The sequence below is a fragment of the Indicator indicator genome, chromosome 22, assembly GCF_027791375.1.
Source record: "Indicator indicator isolate 239-I01 chromosome 22, UM_Iind_1.1, whole genome shotgun sequence".
Taxonomy (NCBI): Eukaryota; Metazoa; Chordata; class Aves; order Piciformes; family Indicatoridae; genus Indicator; species Indicator indicator.
In genome coordinates, this window is record NC_072031.1 from 5,712,403 (window position 1) to 5,733,438 (window position 21,036).

The 21,036-nt window shown below is 55.2% G+C and overlaps 3 protein-coding genes across 3 annotated transcripts; 2 read left to right on the plus strand and 1 right to left on the minus strand.

Moving 5' to 3' along the window:
* Nucleotides 1-59: 59 nt before the first annotated feature.
* On the minus strand, nucleotides 60-4,437 carry DCTN5 (dynactin subunit 5). The gene is made up of 7 exons (XM_054390952.1): nucleotides 4,390-4,437; nucleotides 4,169-4,237; nucleotides 3,599-3,717; nucleotides 3,103-3,214; nucleotides 2,422-2,524; nucleotides 2,133-2,224; nucleotides 60-80 (listed from the first exon to the last, which is right to left on the minus strand). Exons 1-7 carry the CDS (start codon nucleotides 4,435-4,437, stop codon nucleotides 60-62), a joined length of 564 nt encoding a protein of 187 aa, XP_054246927.1.
* PALB2 (partner and localizer of BRCA2) lies at nucleotides 4,436-14,299 on the plus strand. The gene is made up of 13 exons (XM_054391290.1): nucleotides 4,436-4,720; nucleotides 4,823-4,882; nucleotides 4,984-5,068; nucleotides 5,534-7,417; nucleotides 8,142-8,953; nucleotides 9,533-9,616; nucleotides 9,719-9,880; nucleotides 10,350-10,435; nucleotides 10,713-10,874; nucleotides 11,042-11,158; nucleotides 11,510-11,597; nucleotides 12,536-12,684; nucleotides 14,068-14,299. Exons 1-13 carry the CDS (start codon nucleotides 4,436-4,438, stop codon nucleotides 14,297-14,299), a joined length of 4,206 nt encoding a protein of 1,401 aa, XP_054247265.1.
* Nucleotides 14,300-14,972: 673 nt separating this feature from the next.
* NDUFAB1 (NADH:ubiquinone oxidoreductase subunit AB1) lies at nucleotides 14,973-18,948 on the plus strand. The gene is made up of 5 exons (XM_054391291.1): nucleotides 14,973-15,128; nucleotides 15,247-15,369; nucleotides 15,600-15,687; nucleotides 16,796-16,907; nucleotides 18,785-18,948. The coding sequence occupies exons 1-4, from the start codon at nucleotides 14,973-14,975 to the stop codon at nucleotides 16,885-16,887; spliced, it is 459 nt and encodes a 152-aa protein (XP_054247266.1). The 3' UTR covers nucleotides 16,888-16,907; nucleotides 18,785-18,948.
* The last annotated feature ends 2,088 nt before the right edge of the window (nucleotides 18,949-21,036 follow it).

The window sequence follows — 21,036 nt, forward strand, 5'->3', positions numbered from 1 at the left end:
CCAGAGCTAAGGAATGTTAACAGTGCTGGGTGTCTGAGATCTTCAGTGGCGGCTTGGTGTTAGGCCCTGGCCGAGGCCACCTTAACAGAGACAACAGAAGAGGGTTTAATTCAGGCAGGTGGGTTGGCTCAGCCTGCTGGAAAAGCAGGCCAAGAAATGCTCAAGTAATGGTGCAGTCACATAGCTCCATGGATTGTGGAAAGGCATCACTCAGAATTCTGCAGCTGCCAGCCCATTTGCCCTCTCAGACTCACATTCCTTAACCTGGCAGCCTCCTCCCACCCCTGTCACAGCCCAGCTCCATGCTGCCCAGATGTGGCTGCTCCTCAAGCAATCCCAGTGAAACGTGCTATGTGGTGTTGAAACTTTGAGGTGAGACACATGGCACACACAGCCCCCCTGAACCAACACAGGTGGCTGCCTGGCCACGGGAGACAGCTGATGGCAACGTTCCCAAAGTGAATGGTGGTGAGACCATGGCCCAGGCTGCCCGAAGAGGTGGGAGATGCCCTTTCCCTGGAAACATTCCAGGTCAGGTTGTTTGGGGCTCTGAGCAACCTGCTCTAGTTGCAGCTGTGCCTGGTCACTGCTGGGGGGACTATCTAGTCCTTTCCAACCCAAACCAGTCTGTGACACCATTCTATTCTATAAACCTTGCAAGAATGCCCAAGAGACTGTGGCCCACGTGCCTCAGCAGAGCAGGGACCTCACTCTAAAGTTTGCTTGGAAGAGTCACAACCTTGAGTCACTTGAACAACTGAAGAGGCTTTAATTTACATACAGTAAAAATACAAACAAACCAGTCAGGGGGTTTACATTGGATGAGCAGTGGTCACTACACACTCTGGCACTTGTGGGCTGTTTCTACTGAAGGTGTCTCAGCATTTTGCATCACACAGAGCAGCTGCAGGCTCCAGGGCCTCAGCCACACTCCTACCACAGAACCTCGCACCTGCTGGCCTCCCACTGCCAAACTACAACACACAGGAGCCCTAGTTTCAATAGCTAGAGAAGGACAATGCTAAGCTTGGATAGAACACATCCAGAGCAGGCAGATCCAGTTGTCTGGCACTGAGTCAGGGACACACAAGAGTCAGCAGCCTCCAGCTTTCACAGAGCTGCTCCCAGCAAGAGTTATTCCTGCACTACTGCAAGTCCAAAGTGAAATGTTCACTCTTTCCACCAAATCTGATTCTCTTTCTTACATTTTGTAATGCAACAAAGCAGCAAAGAGCTTCCTGCAGATACACACTGTGGGTAATAACTGGAAGCAACTGCAGCATTCTCTCACCCAGCTCCAGTTTCTGCTTTGAATTCTCCACTTTCTGCTGCACTGAATGCTGAGAGAGACATGGAAATCCTCTTTTCAAAGCCCTTTGGCTCCTCAAGGTCTGCAATATTCAGGAAGCAGAACATGCAAAAGCCACAAAAAGGTGGTGGAGGAGAGCACAGGACAGATGTAAGCTTCAAGAGCTCAAACCTAAGCAGTGTCCTGTCAGCAAGGCATATAAAGGTTTCAATGTCAGCCAAAAGTCCTAAAGCAAATCCCAGAATGCTGAATTGTCCCTACGGGAGAGAATCTCAGTCCACTGGGAAAAAAAAGAATAGCCTATCCAACCACCTCACATGCAGGCCTACAAAGGAGCAGGTATTTTCCCAAAGGAAAGCCCTGGATGTGATCAACACTGGTAACTGCCTGTAACCCACATCTCAGCCACAGCACTGCTGCTCTAGGGTGAGACTGCTTCCAGCACACATCATTCCCCTGGCTTTGGGGTAGGAACATAGCTGGCATGAAAGACGCAGGCTGCAGAGCAGATGCTGTCAACTGCCTTGCTCCCCAGCTGCAAGGAGGAGATGCAGCCCTGCAAAGAATCCATCAGCTTCCTCAGCTCTAGAACATTTAACAGCACAGTTCAGACAGGATGGGATGAATTACATTCAGATGGGTGTACAAAGTTTAACCAACATGACACAGCAGCTTCACAAGGGACAGCTTGGCCAGACCGTTAGTGTTGGAGACCCAGTGGAGGGGCTGTGCCTTGGTCCCAGTAAGAAGATCTCACTCCCTGCCCCCAGGATGCCCCTGTGTGACTTTACTGCTCTGAAAGGTGGTAAAGAGGCTACTAGACCTGAGTGAGAGGCAAGAACTTCTGGTAATAGCTCTTTGTAACATCGATCATAAGCTCCTGGGTGCATTCCGGGAGCTCACCAGAGAAGAGTCCTACAAGAAGAAGAGTTTGACCATCAGCATTACCCAAGAGAAAGCAGAAATGAGCTGACTTAGCTCACCAAGTGCCCTACATCTTCACACCTTGGCACTAAATGCTAACAGGCAAGTTTGTCATAGCCATCTTCTCTTAAAACAACAATATTGATGGTAGCCATGCTTCCACCTGAGGGAAGCTGGAGGGAACATACCTGGGCAGCCTGAGAAGACGGTGAAAGGTGGGACCACTGTCTCAGGAGGTAGCACCGTGTTGTCTAGGATCTTGCAGCAGTCTTTCAAAACACATCTCCGACCCTACACCAGGGATTAGACAAAGTTACTACTTACCAGTAACAGCTGAAGCATTCAGTGTTGGAAGTGACCTGAACTTCAGCAAGCCGAACTACTCAAAACACCTTCTGTGTAAGGGATCGCAGGAAGAATCACCCTGGCAGAATGTTCTTCCCAACTGAATGGAATTGTTGTCTTTCTTGAGGAGAACCATCCCTTTGCTCTTGACTAACACACAGACAGACACATGGCAGTGTGAAACTGGAGCCTACAGCCTGAGCCAAGGCAGCAAAGCCTTCTCTGACTCAGCAGCCAGGAACCTTCTGTATTTTGTGTTACTGACACACAACTGCACTTGCCCTGCATGGAAAGGCCTTCCCCACACAGTCCTCTCAGCCAGAGGGACAGTATGATGGGATGGATTTTCCACACAACACTCAGGTGAACCCACTATCCTTAGACAAGCCAAACTGAAAGCATCATTTTCTGTGGAGAAGGAAAAGGAGCAGAAACAGCACAGCTGGTGCAGAGACCTCTTGCTGCTTTTACAAAGCTTCAAGAGTACTCCGAGTTCAAAGGAAAGACTGAGGAATGGCACTCACAATGACACAGTTCTTGCCTATGTGGACGTAGGAGCCAATCTGGGCTGCGTTGACAACACAATCCTCTTCTATGAAGACATGATCACCAATGTGCAGAGGGAAAAAAGCCACCCTGTGACAGGAGAGTTATTTGTTCAGGTGTACACCAGGCTGACCCACATCACTATCAGGACCAAATCACACTCTGGAGCCTTCCACCTCCAGCTGCACCTCCAGCTGTGACAGAGGTGGCTAGAACAGTAACTGTTCTTCCTCATCTATGTCTAAAGTAGCCACAGGAAGACATTGAGACGTGTCCTTCACCTCTCTATTTTCATACATCCCAGCCCTTCCCTCCCAGGGGCTGAAGGGCAGAGGCAGTTTCAGAGGGACATATTTCTGCAAATCACTGCAAAAGGAACACAGTTCTCTGGCTACAGATCTCAGCCAAGCTGGTGTATTTTTGTAGGTATATGGATTTTAACCTCAGTCTCCCTAACAGGAGGGAACCTCTTACCCTTTACTGAACTTCTTGAAGGGCGGTCTGATGACGCTGCGGCTTTTCACCACGCAGTGCCGGCCAACCCGAACGTTTGCCAGGTCACCACGGATGATGCAGTCATTCATAACTATGGTCTGCAGGAGAAAAGAGACAAATGAGCTCCAGCTTCTACCCCTGTTACCAGTCATCATGCAGAATTCTGCAGAGATCAGGTCTCTCCAGCAAGATTATTTCTTTTAGTCAAAAGAAAAGCGAGAACAAAACAAGGGCAAAGGAGCCTGGAACCATCAGCTGTGCTGTGGCCAGTAAGCTGCACAAAGTGAACGAAGACAATGAAAAGCGTAAGCACAAACAGGATAAAAGGACCATGATCTGCTAGCAAAGAAACTCTGTTGGTGGTCTCAGTGAACAGAGCTCTGGTACCTCGCAGCTACAGCGGCTGTCAGCGGATAGTGGAACAGCGTGGGTGCCAATGCAGAGGTGACAGGGACACCCCGGCTCGGCCGCGCTCCATTACCACCCACCCGAGCTGCCAGAATGTGCGAGGTACCAGGGCGGCGGAATCCCTCCCTCCTCGCCACCTACCTTGCCGTTAAGAACGATGTTCTGGCTGCCGCACAGCACGGACTGCCGGCTCACCTTATTGCCGGATGCCTGTGGGGAGAACGGGTGGGTCACTGCCTGGGCCCCGTCCCCTCCCGCAGCCCGATACCCCAGCACCTCAACGAGGCGAGGCCGGCAGGGCCCGATCCTGTCCCCTCAACCGCCCCAGCCAACCCCCTCCTGCGCTCCCCAACCCCCCGCACCGTCTCGATGTACTCGGACTTGTTGTAGAGCATCTCGCTCAGCTCCATGACGGCTACGCCGCTTCCGCACAGCCCCTCCCGACTTCCTATGCGTCACTTCCGTTCGCCAGACGTCACTTCCGCCGTCGCGGCCTATGGCGGCTCGGTTGCTATGGGAACGCACTGCCCGCGTGCCGCGCGCTTCGCGCGGGAGGTAGCCATGGCGGGACCGGCAGCCTTAAGGGAACCGGCGGCTACCCGGGGAGCCGCAGCCGTGGCGGGACCGCCGGCTTCAGAGGGGCCGGGCCAGGCGGCAGGCGGAGGATCCCTCAGTGGCGCCGAGAAGGAGAAGGTGCGGCGCTGGGCGGGAGCCAGCGGGGCGGTCCGGCGGGCCCAGCGCGGTAGTGCCTACCCGGCGCGGTAGTGCGAACCCGGTGTGTTTTGTGACTTGCAGCTGAGGGAGAAGCTAGCGCTGCTGCGGAGGGAGTACAGCGAGACCGTCAGCCGGCTGCGGGTGAGCGGGGCGGGCTGGGATAGGGGGAGCTCGGCCTGGCCAGGAGCGGGAGGAGGTACCGGGAGGCTGGTCCTAGCCCTGCGCCGGTGTTGTGTCCGCAGCGGGCACGGCGGGCAGAGCGAGCCAGGAGCCACGGCCAGTGCACGGCGGCGGAAGGAGGGCGGCAGGAAGAGCGGAGCCCCGCAGGTAGGACTCGACAGGTGGCCACCCGCTCCAGGGCGGGTCAGCGGGAGCCCCGGAGGGCCTCCCAGCCGTCCTGTGCTGCCCTTGTGCTCGGCCAGTGGTGGGTCCGGGCGAGGCATGGGGAGGAACAGCCCAGCTCCCATCTCACTCCCGAGCCCTAACCCTAATGAGCAGAAGAGGGACCCGAGCTCTGCTGACAACCCAGGTCCCTGCTTTGCTGTCCCCTCTGTGGCTGCTGCCACATCCACTGTCCCCAAACCTACCTCGAGCCCTTCCAGTGCTCCTGAGTCATAAATAGCAGTAACATCTCAGCTTTCATCCTCCTCCTCAGGTCTCAGTGCTCTTTGATTCCCTTTGTACAGTCCCACTCTTTCCCTCCTTAACAAACTGCCTTGTTTTGCTGTGCGATGTTTTTCTTGGACAGGACTTTGCTGGGAGTGCTTTGCACATGTGACATTTTTCCCACAGGTTCTAGAGATAAGGTATCTCCTTGTGCTGACAAGCATGAAACCTCTCAGTTACAGACTAAAGCCTGCTCTGATCTTGACACAGAGAAGCAAACGTTTAAAGGTGTTCCTGTCTGCTCCAGTGATGAGGCTGAGGTTAAGCTGCAGGCCAGCTCACAGCCCAGCCAGCAAAGCTGGGGAGTTGTGAGGCCTGCCCCTGAGGGGAAAAAGTCCCAAAGCTCCAGCAGCTTGCTGAAGCTGAGGAGACGGACAAAGGCTGTGGTTTTGGAAGAGAGGGAAGCAGCACCTGATGTGCATCGAATCAGCACTGAAGAAATGGTGAGAAATCAAATGGCCAGGACAGAGGAACTTCAATCACCTGTCTTCAGGCAAAGCAGCCTTCCAAAGGCTGAGGAAAACATTGACAGAGCTTCCAGACAAGTACTTAAGCAGAGAGAAGGAAGCAGCTGCACACCTCCTGAGGCAGCACTGGGGGTTATCCGAGATGTGGTTGATGACAGTGACCTTCCAGGAGTGCCTGAGCTGTTCCTGTCTGCACCAAGGGACGTCTGGCAGCCTGAGTCCCCCTGTGCTCTGGCCACATCTGATCACTGTGAGCGTACAGGGCCACGTTCAGAGAACAGGGACTCTGTTTTACTTGACACCAGCGAGGACAGAGGAAAAGAATCCTCCAGTGTAATAAACCAAATGAATGGTGAGACTGTGTGTGAGGATCAGGGAGACCTGCAGAGGCTCTTGGATCTGATGTCAGAAAATGAAGTGCTGCCTGCTGATGGAGATAGCACCATGACCAATGAGAGCAAAAGCCACCAAGCAGAAACCCCCAATCAGAGGGATGCTAAGAGCTTAAATCCCTTTCCTACAGATCTTTCAGTGGGCAGTGCCAGAGAACTGCCAGGGAATCAACAGCCTGAAGTTCAGTCTGAGCCTTCTTGGCCAGAAAAGGTGGCAGCTGAAAGCACACTGAACTCCTGCACTGTGGTTGAGGGACTTCTTTTCCCGGTGGAATACTACGTCAGGACAACTCGACGCATGTCCAGCTGCCAGAGGAAAGTGGACCTGGACGCTGTGATTCTCAGCCAGCTGGGCAGAAGTAAGAAAGGTCAGAGAAGTAAGGGCAAGCAGAAAGATGCAAATTCAGATCTCCCCTCCCAGGAAAGAGCTGAAAACAATTTGGAGACGCCGTTCCCTTTTCTTGCAGCAGAAAACGAGCCAGCAAACTCGGGCAGTCCTCACAAATCTCTTCCTGTGTCCAGTGGCAGCAACGCTTCCCTGGCATCAGCTTCTCCCAGCAGTGTCAGCAGCACAAGGCGAGACCGCAGACGATCACAGCAGAAGCAGAAGGGCAGCAGAAGGCCTGCCTTCAGCCCCCCTGTGCAGCAGCTGTCACAGGAGCTTCTGGAGAGTTTGGAGCTCCTGACACCAGGGGAACGCAGCAGTCTGCTGTCAAATGAGGGTCAGAGCGAGAAGGAGAACTGGGAGGCTAACCTTGAGAAACTGTCCTCAGATGAGAGAAGGCCACCTGCTGCTGGAGCTCTTGGGGCTGAAGGGGCAGGAGGGACCTGTGCCACACAGCTGGCAGGTGCTGACCCTCCTGGGGGAAGCCAAGGGCTTGGCATACGCTGTAGGACTCTGTCAGAACAGCTTCAGAATCCACTTCAGAGCAGAGATTCTCTGAAGCCAGGGAATGAAACTCTTCCCAACCACATCAGAGATCTGGAAGCCAGCGCAGTTGTGTGTCAGGCTGGTGAACAGCCCATGGAGCGTGTTGGGAATCACCACATGGAAGGAGCCTGTGGGGCTGAGCAGCCACTACTGATTCCTGTCCCTCCACGCCGCTCTCTACGTTCCTCCACAAGGCAGAGAGCCACTCAAGCCTCCAAAGGTACCATCAAATGTCAGCACTCCTGAAACTACAGCCCAGGAGCAAGGCAGAGGAACATCCCAGGCAGTGTGGGCACTGCTCTTCACACCTTGCCATGGCCTTTCATCCAACACAATCTGATGTGGATTATCTCTTTAAATAAGAGGTATTTTTTTTTAATGTAGGTGATTGTGGTGTCCATGAGCCTTGAACAGCTCCAGAAACTTCTGCCTTGGCATAGTGACAGGGAGTGAACAGCAGTGCATGGGTGAGGAGCAGTGCTGAGGACTTCTTCAGCTGCCTTTGCTGTTGCAGAGACTTCTGTGCATGCTGGAGCTGATTTTTCCAGCACATGAGTGTGAATTTGTTTCTTTAGCTAAATCTGCCCATTAGTGATTGGGAGGATTTTAGGGCTACAAAGAGCAGCATCACAGCCTGAGGGACTGTGAATATTGTGGAAAGAGAAAGTGTGGGGAGAAAACCAAACCAAACAAACTGCCCAAGCCACTTGCTCGGTGCTGGCAGCTTTGGCAATGATGTTTTAGCTGAAGGGTTGATGCAGAGCAGTTGGGGAGGTGGTATCTTCCAGAAAACTGCCACTGCCATGTGCCAAGAGGAGCACAGCTTGGTTTATTTTTGTTTAAATAGATTAAATGGCACTGGATGAGGGATTCTGGAATGGCTTGTCCCTGGTTATGTTATAGTGTGATGTTCTCTCTTGTGTTCTTGTCATTTCCTTGTCTAGATGTCAGCAAAAGAAGATTAAGCTTTCCAGCAGGTTCAGAGGGCCCTGCTTCCCTTGGCCTCCCTGCTCTGGACTCCAATACCTGCAGCTCTCCCTTCTCCTTCCGCAGTCCCCAGTGGCTGGCCTCCAAGCTGGGTATCAGAGACTTCCACTTGCCAGATGAGGAGTTTGGACAACTAAAACTTGAGAAATTAGATTCTTCCCCTGTGAATGAGTTGGAGGTTTTTGTTCCTAGTGTAGTTGGAGATAGTGTGGCTTCAGGGGACCGGCAAGAGGCACAAATGAATCCAGAACTAAAAACTCCCACAAGTAATTTGGTTTCACCCCTCAAACATGGATTGCCCAGGTTACCTCCTACAGAAGGCCCAACTTGCAGGAAGGAGCTTTCCACCCATGAACTGTTGTTTACTCCCATGGGGACTGTCTTGCCTGGTGCTCCCACCCAGTCTGAGACTCAGATCTCCTCATCCATTTTTCCTGTCCTGGGGGCAACCCCAGCTGTCCTACCATCAGCACAGGCTGAGCTCTTCCCCAGTGCCCCTTCTGCACCCCCCTTGCAGGTGAGCCCCAGCTCCTCCAGAGGAGCATCTGCCCAGGTTGTGGGTGATGGGGAGTGCAAAGACTCTACCCTCCTGCTGCCCTTGGACAGCTGTGCTGTGGGATCTGCTGGAAGAGAGGAGGAACGAGGTACAACGTTTCCTTCAGAAGCTGAAAGAGGTCCTGATGATAAACCTGGTGAGGTTGTGGCCTTGGAGAAGGATCAGCAGTCAGAGGGTGAACAGCAGAGATCCTGCAGAGCTTCTCCTGGGCAGGTAACAGCTGGCCTCTGCCAAGGGGAACAAATCATTGGTTTTGAGGGTGAATTCCCTTTTCCAGAGCCTCCCCTGACTTCTTTGCAGGCCAGCCCTGCAGGCTGTCCATTGGCTGACTTAGTGAATGTTTGGCTTTCTTCTTTTGACCCCAAGAGCAAATTCTTTACAGTCCTGTGTGATGGAACTGGAGTTTCAGTGCAGCAGGCATCTGTGCAATGTATGATCAAGGAGTTTCTGGTCCCATGTGGTGGTGGTGGTGGGACCTTAAAGGAAGTTTTCAACTAGGAGCTGGTAAAAGAGGTTAAATGACTGACATGCAGGGTGGGTACTGGGAGAATTACTTATCTCTGAAGGCTGAGAGATGCAAAGTGGTGCTAACAGACAATTTTCAGGCAAAACCAGGAAATACCTTGCCTGGGGTTTCTTGTTTTCCCAAGATAGGAGAGTACAGAAAGAGGTAGTCCTGCCACAGCTGTCCAGCAGGGCATGCAGCCTGAATTCCCATTTGTGCCTTGTTCTTGCAGGTGCTGAGTGTAGTTTTAAAGTTGAGTTATCCTCATTCTTTACTTGCTCATGCAGAGAAAAGCTGAAGCAGAACAGCTGGCTGCAGAGCTGCATCATGGCCCAGCAGAGGAGAGCCTGCAGCTTGTATCCAAGCTAAAGGTGGGATCTCATCAGGTATCTGTTCAGTGGGTTGGACTGGAGGTCCAGGTTGGATAACCATGTCTGTCAGAAGAATACCAGCCCTGGTTTTGTTTTGGACAGGATTCTTCGAGTTCCTGTGCCGTGGATGTGAGCACCACGTGGTGGGAAGCAGCTGGCTGCAGAGAACTGTGTGTGGTGACTGCCTGTGAGAATTGTGTCTCCCTGTGGAAGCCTCTGGCCTCTGACTGCTGGGGAAAGGTCCACACCTGGCATCTTGGAGAGGTACAAACATAACCCTTCTTTACATAGCTTAGAGCAACTTTCTTGTCCCATGGGCTAGGTCTACAAGGAACTTGCAGTCTTGGGTCCAAGTTAAGTTCTTTAGGTAGCATAAATTTTTCATTCCATCAGGCAGCAGAGGAGAAAGATTTGCAGAGCTGCTGGAGGAGGCCAGCAGCTCATGTGGCTGTGTGTTTCCTGCTACAGTTAGGTGTTTCATGTACTGAATGGTGGCTGCACTTCAGCCACTGGCTTCTACTCTTTCTTCTTGTGCTCCCTGGAGACACTTTTGTCTCTTGAATCAACAAGGGTTGTTTAATTAGGTAAAAAATCATCAGAGGCTTCAGCTGTTCAAGTAGAGGGATTTGAAAATGACTTCTGCTCTGTGTCATTTAGCTTGAAACACTAGAAAATGGAAATCAAGTCAAATGGAGGTTGTGGCTGACACTGAATTCCTGTTTTGCTGTCCTAGGTTCCTCTAATCCAGATTGTTCCTCTGCCAGACACCTGTAATGTCGTGTGTGTAGCACTGGGAGAGCTGGAGATTGGAGAAATAAGGTTTTGTATTTATTTCTTACAAGCCCTTTGCATCCTGAACAGCTGCAGCTTAACTCTCCTCTTGTGTAGTGGCTCAAATTCTCTCTTGCTACTGTCTCACTTTTTCAGGTGCTTTAACAGTTGGAAAATACAGAAGGGATTTCTAAAATCAACTCTAAAGGCTTGTTTTTACCTCAAGGGGTGGCAGACTGCTTGAATTTGTGCTTACTTCTCTATGCTGTGGCCTATCTGAGTTACTCTTCCTTCTGTCATTAGGTGTGCTTCTCTCTTCATTCAGGCTCTTGCTTTATTCTTCTGAGAATGACTCATTCAAGCAATCAGTAGTCAAAACTGGGACCATAAAAGCTGTTCTTGGGCTGAAGGACAGGAGGCTGGTCAGCAGCAGCAGGACCGTGCAAGAGCAGCAAGTGGAAATAGTGTCACTTTCAGAGACAGGGAGGTGAGTCCTCTGGTTTTGGAGTGTCTCCATGTGGCAGGTGGAAGTCAAGTCAGGAAACATCTCAGATGTAGTAGAGTTGAGTTTCCTCTTCTTTCTGGAGTTGTGCTGAGTACGGATCATGTGCTTTACTCTTCTGACTGCCTGTTCTCCTTTGCTAATCTGTTCAGGAGCACAGATGGACAGACTCTGATGCCCCCTGAAGAAACTGTTCTGGCTTTTGCTGAAGTGGAAGGAATAAGAGAGGCCCTGGTTGGCACCACTGCAGTGAACAGCATTGTTGTTTGGTCAGTGTTCCCTTGCAGTTAAAGGATTCAGCTTGTGGGTGGCTGTGGCAGCTGCAGAGTGGGGCAGGTGGGCTGCTGACTTAGCTGTGAATGGCAGTTGTCAAAGGGCCTGCAGTGTGGCCCTGACTTCTGTGCAGTCAGGCAGACAGGGAAGGAGCTACACAGCTAGAATTTCCTGCTGCTTGGGTGTCACAGTCCTTGGCATCACATCTCTTCCCTTGGCCCCTTCTCCTAGTTTGGTTTGTGTGGAACCAAAGCTGTCTCTGCCTCCTGTAGTGGTGTTACTGTGCTTAGAAAACAACAAGCAGAGGATGGAAATGTAGTCAGAAATTGGCTTTTCACCCACTGCAGGAATCTGAAGACAGGCCAGCTCCTGAAGAAGATGCACATTGGTTATTCCTACCCAGCTTCCATCTGCCATCGGGCGTACTCCGACTCCGTACGTACCTGGCACCAGCACAGGGGACATGCTTGTGCTGCACTGGCCAGCAGTGGTGGGGACTGGAGGGACTGGGCTCTCTACAGGGGAGTGAAGCACCAGCTCTCTTTAGATACACTGAAGAGATTCCAAAGGCAAATGGCTTAACTAGTGGCTACCTGGAATCCTTAGCCCTTCTGCAGTGAGCTAATAAATTGAGAGTGAGGCATCAAGAGGTGTTCCAAAGCAGCTTCCCATCTGGCATGTGGGAAGCACTGAGAAGCTTGGGAAATCTCTTCCATTTCCCAGTGGGTTGCTGCTGTTGTTGGAAAACTGATGGGAAGTGGTTGTAATCTACTTAACCTCCCTGAGGACAGGAACTGCTTAACACCAAGATTCCTACTGATGGTTCTTTGCCACTCACTTCCACCTATGCAGTGATTCCCAGTGGATTTTTGTGGTTTATCAAGGATTTGATAGTTTTCAGTGGGCATTTAACCTTCAGGGACAAGAATGTCTTGTCTGATAATGATGGCCTGAGTCAGACTTTTTGGAAACTTCCCTGGAATATCTGTCCCAGGGTATTTTGTGGCTCCTCAGAATGCTGCTGATTTTGAAGTTCCTCGGGATTAGAATGAGGCACAGAGATTTTACTTTAAATGTCCTCTCATCCTCCAGCAAGTTTAGCTTTTTCAGGCAGAAAGGTAAGTGCCCAAATCCATTGGGTCCTGAGCTGTCATTCTGCTGGATTGCATCAGCCCTTATCAGTCAGCAGCTGCTTTGGCTTTTATCTAATTTGATAAGGAAAGTAAACCAAGTTCTGTCCTCTGCCTCGCTGTCCCCAGGGCTGTGACTACAGAGAGAAACTGGCAATTAATTTTTGGAAAATTCTGTGTGGGTTTTTTTTCCCTCCTGCTGTTGTTTTGAGTGATGTATTTTTTTCCCCCTCTGTGTACCAGGGCCTTCTGTTTGTTGTTTTAAGTCACCCCCACGCCAAAGAGAGCGAGTCCTGTGGAAACCCTGCGTTCCGCCTGCTGGCCTTCAACCCCACCACCGCCAGGAGCAGGGGGGTGATGTCCTCCTCCCTCCCACCAGGCCACACGGGAAGGCAAGTACCTGGGGGATGCTGCTGGGGTTGGCTGTGTGACCCCTGGGAGGTGCTTTGGGGGAGAAGTGCCCCAGGAGCAGAGCAGTGCTGCGGGCAGGGAGCCAGCTGCCATCTCGCTGGCGATAAGGAGGCTGCATCCGTGGCTGCGGGCATGGGGTGAGGGAGTTGGCTGCTTCCTGCCTGCTTCCCAAGCCCAGCTGTGTGCTGACCTCTGTGCTCTGGCCTTAACCAAGGGCTCTGCTCACAAACAGCAGCACTCTGCTGCTGCTTTTGTCTGTGTCGCCCCCACAATGCTACTGGGGAAATGCTGTGCCTGGGTTCATCAGGCAGCCCCCCTCAACAAAACGTCCGTGGGTGAGGTGTGCTGAGCCTTCGTGCTGTGCTTCTGCAGCTTATTTGAGTTAAGCAGCTGTGTCTGCAGGGAGATGACCTTTTCCTTCCTGTGTCTTGAAGGAAGAGTAGGAGATTTTTGAAGAGTAAGGGCTTCAGGGCTCAGCCTTGAGATGCTCTGACATAGGAAGCGTGGTGATGGATGTGCACAAAAATGAGTGGATGGACATCTTGGCTTGTTGAGGAGTTTGTGTTTATGTTCTGAGACTGGGGGAGGATTATCACAGAGTCACAGACTGCTTTGGGTGGGAAGGGACCTTTAAAGGTCACCTACTCCAACCCCTCAGCAGGCAGCAAGGATATCTGCACCTGGAGCAGATTGCCCAGAGCCACAAATAACCTCACCTGGAATGGTTCCAGCAATATGCCACCTCTCTGGGCAACCTGCATAGAGTCTCATCACCCTCACTGTAAAAAATTCCTTCTCTCCAGTCTGAATCTCCCTCTTTCAGTTCAAGCCATACCCTCTTGTCCTGTCACAACAGGCCCTGCTCAAAAGTCTGTCCCCAGCTTTCTGCCTAGCCCCTTTCAGCACTGAAAGGCCACCAGAAGGTCTCTCTGGAGCTTTCTCTTCCCCAGGCTGAACACCACCAACTCTCTCAGCCTGGCCTCACAGCAGAGAGCTTCCAGCCCTCCCAGCATTGCTTTGGCCTCCTCTGGCCCTGCTCCAACAGGTCTCTGCTGTACTGAGAACTCCTGAGCTAGCCCCAGCATTGCAGGGGAGTCTCAGCAGAGTGGAGCAGAGGGGCAGAATCCCCTCCCTGCCCCTGCTGCCCATACTACTGGGGATCAGCCCAGGACAGGGCTGGGGTTGGGCTGGCAATGCAGGGTGCCAAGGGCTGTCCAGGTTGTCCTGACATCCTTCACCCCAGGTGTCCTGAAGGCACAGCAGGTGCCACAACCTGGCTCCTTGCAGCTGGCTGAAATCCCCTGTCAGGAAGGATGTGATAGTGCTGTGGCTGGCAGCAGGTGACTCTCTGTGTGTGCCCGCAGGTACCTGGAGGGTGACGTGAAGGAGGCTTTGGCCGCAGCCGTGCTGACATCAGGTGCCATCATGGTCTGGGACCTGCTGCAGGGGCAGTGCACAGCCCTGCTGCCCCCAGGCCCAGCAGGGAACTGGGCACTGGCTCGCTGGGCCACCACTGGTGCCTGCCTGCTGGCTGGGCAGCAGGATGGCACTGTCTGCCTGTACCAGTACCGGCAGCCCCAGCTATGGGTGGCCTGATGGAGATGAGAACTGGCACTACTGCTGGAGCCTGGCACTTCAACTCAGGGTATCAGGGTGTGTAGGGCAGGGGTAGAGAGGGGCACCAGGAAGGTGCTGCTGGGCGCTGTGGTGTGTGCAATGACATTAAAACTGTTGGCTTTGGAATGACTCTGTGTCTGCTGCTGCGCTGTGCCCAAGGCTGTGCCTCCTGCCGTGCCATGCCCAGGGCTCTGCCCTAGGACCATGCTATCCCTGGTGCTTTGCCACTATTGTGCCCGGTGCCCTATTGTGCCCAAGGCCATGCCTGTGGGCTCTGCTCGAGAGTATGCCATGCCATGCCCGAGGCTTTGCCCTGAGCCGTGCTGTACCCGGAGCTTTGCCCAGTGCCGTGTCATGCGCAGCTACCTGCCCCTCGCCCTGCCGTGCCCGGCGCCCTGCCCGAGACACCGTGGGAGGTGCGTCTGCCTCCGGCCGCTAGGGGCCGCTGTGCCCGTCGCCAGGGACCGCTGTGCCCGCCGCCAGGGACCGCTGTGCCCGCCACCAGGGACCGCAGTGCCTGTCGCCAGGGGCCGCTGTGCCCGCCCCGCCAGGGACCGCAGTGCCTGCCGCCAGGGGCCGCTGTGCCGGCCGCGTCCCGCCCCGCCGCGGGGGCTGCCGGTCGCGGCGCGGTGCCCGCTGGGAACAGGTCACCATGGCGGCCCGTGTCCTCTCGGCCTGTGTCCGCCGCCTCCTGCCCCGGCCGCCGCCGCCACTCGCACCGCGTTCCGCCGCGCTCGCCACCCTCTGTGTCCGCCGCCTTCAGGCCCCGCCATGCGAGTTCCCGCCGCTGTCGCAGCTGCTAGCGCAGGTAAGGGCCTGCCCGGGGCGGGCAGGAGCTGGCGGGCAGCGGGGGGAGGGCCGTCCGCTGCTGCCCACCGCTGCCCGCCGCTGCCCGCCGCTGCCCGCCGCTGCCCGGTCTCTCGTAGGTACCGCGGGCGGCCTGGCCGACGTGCCGCCGCTTCTCCGAACTGCCGCCCCTGACCTTGTCTGACATCAAGGAACGAGTCCTCTACGTCCTCAAGCTGTACGACAAGATCGACCCGGAGAAGGCGAGTGGGGCCGGGCCAGGGGCGGGGGGACCGTACGGCCCCGGGCAGCCGCTCTTCGCAGACGGAGCTCGGAAGCCGCAGTGGCCGAGGCTCGGCGGTGCAGGTGCCTCTGCGGAGGGAGGAGGTGATGGGCAGCGGGAGGCCCGGCAAGGCCAAGGGCTGTTCTGAGCGTAGCTTCTGCTATACTGAGATGGATGCAGCCAAATAATTTTCGATTTCTCTTCCCCCAGCTCACAGCTGAATCCCATTTTATGAAAGACTTGGGTTTGGACAGTTTGGACCAAGTGGAAATCATCATGGCTATGGAAGATGAATTTGGTAATTCAGAGCCGTTCCTTCTCACCACGACCTCCTGACTAATCCTTGAGTGCAGCTCCAGCAAACAAGGATTAGTTCTTCCCTGTGAGCAGTCCCATTGGCTTTTCTCTGATGTAGTTCACAGAAAACAGTGCCGTTCCCACCAGCAGGAATGTGTGCTGGCTGCTGGTGGCACCAGCAGGGTCAGGAGAAGGCTTCTGTCTGCCCCTGGGAGCACTGGGTGCTTTCTTCCCCACACCCCCTGAGCATCAGCCCTTGTGGTGCTGGGCAGGGGGGCAGTAGTGTCTTATGAGGCCAGCAGATGTTGTATCTGTTATGAAGGCTGAGGTTGTGGTGGTCTTGGCTCTTCTTTGTGAAAGCAGAGATATTCCACGTTTTTCCTCACCAGAATTTTTTTCATCTTCAACACTTGATGCTACTAGGAAAGGGGAAAAAAAAAAGTGATTTTTAATTTTTTTTTCCCTTCCTTGTCTCCCAGGTTTCTTTTTTTTCCTTTATTTTGGCTTTCTTCTTGCTGTCGTTTAAAGCTGTGACATTCTGGTGTAGCTGCCTGATTTGTCACACTGGGGCACAGAAGTTCCTGGGGTTTGGTCACTCTAAAGCCTGGGTTTTCAATTTCACTTTCAGTGCATTTCCTAACACTGTGTTTAATCTATCACTGGGTACTGTGGGTGGACTTCTTCCCTGAGGACTAGCAAAAAGGACATTTCATTCTCTCCAATCCATTTCTGACCAGTTCCACCTCCAAGAGCCTTTTTATGCTGGCTGTGGCTCTGTGTGAGCTGTTGGTCTATAAGCTCTCAACAGCAGGCTCCAAACCTGAGGGTTACAGGCTTCATCTTGCTTGGAGCTACCAGGAGCATTCCATCCTGTCTGACACCATGGCTGTTGGAGCTCTGGGAGGGTGGTGGTGGCTTTAAGGCAGCAGCAGACCAGCTCCCTGCCCCATCTGCCTGGTCCCCTGTGCAGCAGCAGTGTAGTGAGAGGCAGAAGCAGCTGCAGTGCTGCAGCCTTGGCTCTGAGCAGTCCCTGAGTCAGCAGAGGCTGCTTCAATCAGCCTCACTCCTGCTTCTCTTGTGTGGGGCTGAACATCTGCCTTTGCTTCCAGGGTTTGAGATTCCTGATGGAGATGCAGAGAAGTTGATGTGTCCACAAGAGATTGTAGATTACATTGCAGATAAGAAAGATGTCTATGAATAGAAAGTGTGCTGCAAAGCCAGGTGAGTAGAAGGGTGCTCCTGTCAGCGTCTGGGTGGTGGGTGGCTGGTGTGAGGTGCCAGCTTGTGGGGGTGTCTGGTGTGTGGTGCCAGCTCGTGGGGGTGTGTGGTGCCAGCTCGTGGGGGTGTGTGGTGTCAGCTTGTGGGGCTGTCTGGTGTGTGGTGCCAGCTCGTGGGGGTGTGTGGTGTCAGCTTGTGGGGGTGTGTGGTGCCAGCTTGTGGGGGTGTGTGGTGCCAGCTTGTGGGGGTGTGTGGTGTCAGCTTGTGGGGCTGTCTGGTGTGTGGTGCCAGCTCGTGGGGGTGTGTGGTGCCAGCTTGTGGGGGTGTCTGGTGTGAGGTGCCAGCTCATGGTGTGGCTGTATGGTGGGTGGGAGTCCAGCAAGTCTGGGAGGGAGCTGGCCACAGCTGCCCTCTCTGAGCAGAAAGGATGAAGTTTGGGTGTTTTCCTGGTGGACAGGAAGTTGTCCATCAGCCATCCATGTGTCCTCGTGGACAAAAAGGCAAACAGTCTCCTGGGAGACATGAAGAAGAGGATGGCCAGCAGGTCAAGGGAGGTTCTCTCCCTCTATGGCTGCCCTAATGAGGTCACATTTGGAGTTCTGTGCTCTCCAGTTCAGGAAGGATAGGGAAGTACTGGAGAGAGTCCAGTGCCGAGGGTTCTGGAGCATCTCTGTGAGGAGGAGAGGCTGAGAGCAGCCTGAGAGGGGATTTAATCAGTGCTCAGTAAGAGGTGAAGGCTGGGGATCAAGAGGCTGAGCCAGACTCTTGTCAGTGGTGCCTAATGCTGGACAGGGGGCAATGGGCACAAACTGGAACCCAGGAGGTTCCATCTGAGCAGGAGGAGAAACTTGTTTGGCATGAGGGTGCTGGAGCCCTGGGCCCAGGCTGCCCAGAAAGGTTGTGGAGTCTCCTTGTCTGGAGAGATTGCAAACCCAGCTGGGCATTGTGCTCCTGGGCAAGCTGCTGTGGGTGCCCTGCTTGAGCAGTGGGATTGGACTGGGTGATCTCCAGAGGTCTCTTCCAATCTCACCATGCTGGGATGCTGGGATTTCTGAGGAATCTGCTGTCAGAAGGTGGATGTGGAGCTTGGTGACCTCCCATCTCTGCCTGCATGGCCCTTGAAGCACTCAGACTCTCCCCAGGGCTTTTATCAGGTCAGGAATTGATCAGAATCCTGCAGGTCCATCTTTTTGGTGCTGCTCAGGGCCTGTGGGGAGGCTCCTCCAGAGGGGTGTGACCATCACAGCTCCCAGCTGCCACATTTCCTCCTTCCCTCCCCACTGGAGCAGGGAAGGAAGTGGGCAGGAAAGGGTTACTGGAGGCAGTACTCAGAGGGGCTCTGGGGCTGCAGGGGAAATGAGCAGTGGCCTCAGGCCACATCCGTGGCCCTGTTTGTTCCTGTGTGTGCTGCTGGCTTCCCCCCCACTCCCCTCCTTGCTCAGGGAGGGGGATCTGTGCCCCTTTGCTGCTCTCTATGCCAAGAGGAGACTCTGGGTGATTTGAGGAGCCCATGGGCTCCTTCGAGTCACAGAATGGTTTGGGTTGGAAGAGACCTCTAAGACCATCGAGTCCAGCCATCAGCCCAACACCACCATGGCCATTAAACCATTTCTTGAACACCTCTAGGGATGTTGACTCCACCACCTCCCTGGGCAGCCTGTTCCATTCCCTGACCACCCTTGCAGCAAAGAAATTTTTCCTACTCTCCAACCTAACCCTCCCCTGGCACCATTTCAGACCATTTCCTCTAGTCCTATCTCCTCCTCTGCCTGCTGTTGGCATTCAGCTCATCTTGTCTCTGCCCAACCCACTTCTTCTGTGCCTTGAGATTGTCGTTCTCATGACGATATCCTGACCCCATGGGCTTTGTGTCTCTGCAGGAGCTGTTTCCACCACCCAGGCCGGGCTGGTGCCAGCGGGCAGGCTGTGAGGGCACAGGCTGCCCACTGCTGCTTTCATCCGAGAGTCGTGCGTGGCCACTGTATTTAAACTGTCTGGGGATCTCCTCCTCACAAACCAGAGAAAAAGAAATAAAAACACCTTAAGGCCATACTGCTGTGGCTGCTTTTTGCCTTCCACGCCGTGGGTGGCTCCTGCTGCTGGTGCTCAGTGTGTGAGGGTGGGTGGCTGCCCTCACCAGGAGTGCCCAGGCCTTGATGAGTGGCATAGCCAGGGCTCTGTCACCCCTGGGGACAGCAGCACCATCTGCCAGGTGGGGGGTGGGTGTGGTGGGGGCTCCAGGCATGTCCTGCTGCTGTTCCCACATGTGTGGAAGTGTCAGCAGCACCAGCACAGCCTGTGCTGCTGGCACACAACTGCTCCCTGACCTCACTGTGGGTGGTGTCCACCCATCTTATCATCCACCCCTCTGCTCCCCATGCTTGCTGGGAGCAAGCAGCCAGTGGAGTCAAAAGGCTTCTGCCTTCCTGATGGAAAATAAAGCAGGGAAGGACTTTTCCTGCTGCTGAGGAGCAGAATCCAGTCGGTGTTGCTGTGAGCCCAGCTCATCCCCACATGGGAGCCTTGCCTGGAATCTCTCCTGAGACACGCTCCTGTGCTATCTGATCACTGCTCAGCTTCTCCTCTGAGCCAAGAAACACTTCCCAGGGTCACAGAAGTGCTGCCAGCCAGGAAAGTGTCATCCATAACAGCTCCTCCTGGCAACAGGGCCAGCAGGGGATGGAGGGCAGAGCTGGCTCTGCTGGGCAGTATGTGGGGCCAGAGCATGGGGTGGGTGTTCCTGGGGCTTCCCCTGCAGCTGCTGCTCTGAAACCCCTAACTCTATGCTGAGGCCTCCCAGCCAGGGTAGCCCTGGCCTGCAGGGGCCAAGTTTCACTTTTGCTGCGAGAAAGGCCTTTGGGAACTCATTGCTGCTCAGAGCAGCAGGGCCAGGAGGTTCTTCCCCTCTGCTCTGCCCCACTGAGGACACAGCCGCAGTCCTGGGCTCTCCAGTTCAAGAGGGATAGGGAAATACTGGAGAGATTCCAGCAGAGGCTACAAAGATGCTGAGGGGCTTGGAGCATCTCTGTGAGCAGCAAAGGCTGAGAGCCCTGGGGCTGGTGAGCCTCGTGAAGAGCAGCCCCAGAGGGGATCTGATCAATGTTCAGCAAGGGTGGGGGACAAGAGGCTGAGGCCAGACTGAGGCAGAGCTGGACAGGGCTGGGAGTGGCCCTGGGGACAGCCTGGGGCAGGGGCAGGGCCCTGCAGTCCCTGGGTGGCTTTTCTGGGATGACCCCGCTGGAGGAGGGCGGTGGAGACAGTGTGGAGCAATGACCGGCCGGGCCCCACGCCGTGCCGGTGCCCGGTGCCTGACCCTGCGGGACCGCTCCGAGCCGCGGCCAGGCATGGGAGGCCGGGTCCCTAGGGGTCTCTGCACCTGACGAGCCCCGACCCGCCCGATGCTCCGCCGGGGTCCGCAGACGCCGCCGGACCTGGTGGGTGGAGCAGCGGGGCCAGTGCCTGTAACGGTGGGGCGGGACCGGGCCGGGGGCTGCGGCTCCCCGGTGCCTCCGCCCCGCCGCAGCGGGGGGCGGGCGGGGGCTTCCTGCCTCCTCCTCGGCAGCGCCATGGAGCGGTACCGGCCTCGGCTCCGGTTCTCCCGGTTCCCGCGGCTCCTGGCCGCCGCAGGTGAGCACCGGGGCCCGGCGTTTCCACCCCGCTAGCCGCGGTGGCGCAGCCAGGAGGGCGACTGGCGCGGCGGGCAGGACGAGCGGGGCGGGCACGGTGCCTCGGCGGGAGATACCGGGTTCGGGGGATGCGGCGGAGCCAGTATCGGCACCGGGCTCGGGCCGAGTTGGGCTCCCCGGCTGCACCGGGGCGGGCTGCGGTGGGCGTCAGCGAAACCCCGCGGGGATGTGGCCGTGAAGAGCGGGCACCAGGTACACAGCGGGGAGCGCTGTGCCCGCGGGGAGAGGGGCGACCCCAGCACCGCTGCCCGCTGAGCCGCCCGCTCGCCCCGGAGAGCGGCCAGGGCCACAGACCCGGCGTCCTGCCCGGGCTGATGGCTGCCCTGGCACCGCGCTGGCACTGGCCTGTCGCTGGCGCGGTGCCCTGCCCGGGGACCTGGCGGTGCCAGCGCTGGCACATGGCGACTCTGCCAGGCGATGGCTCGGTCAGGGCGATCCGGGCGTTC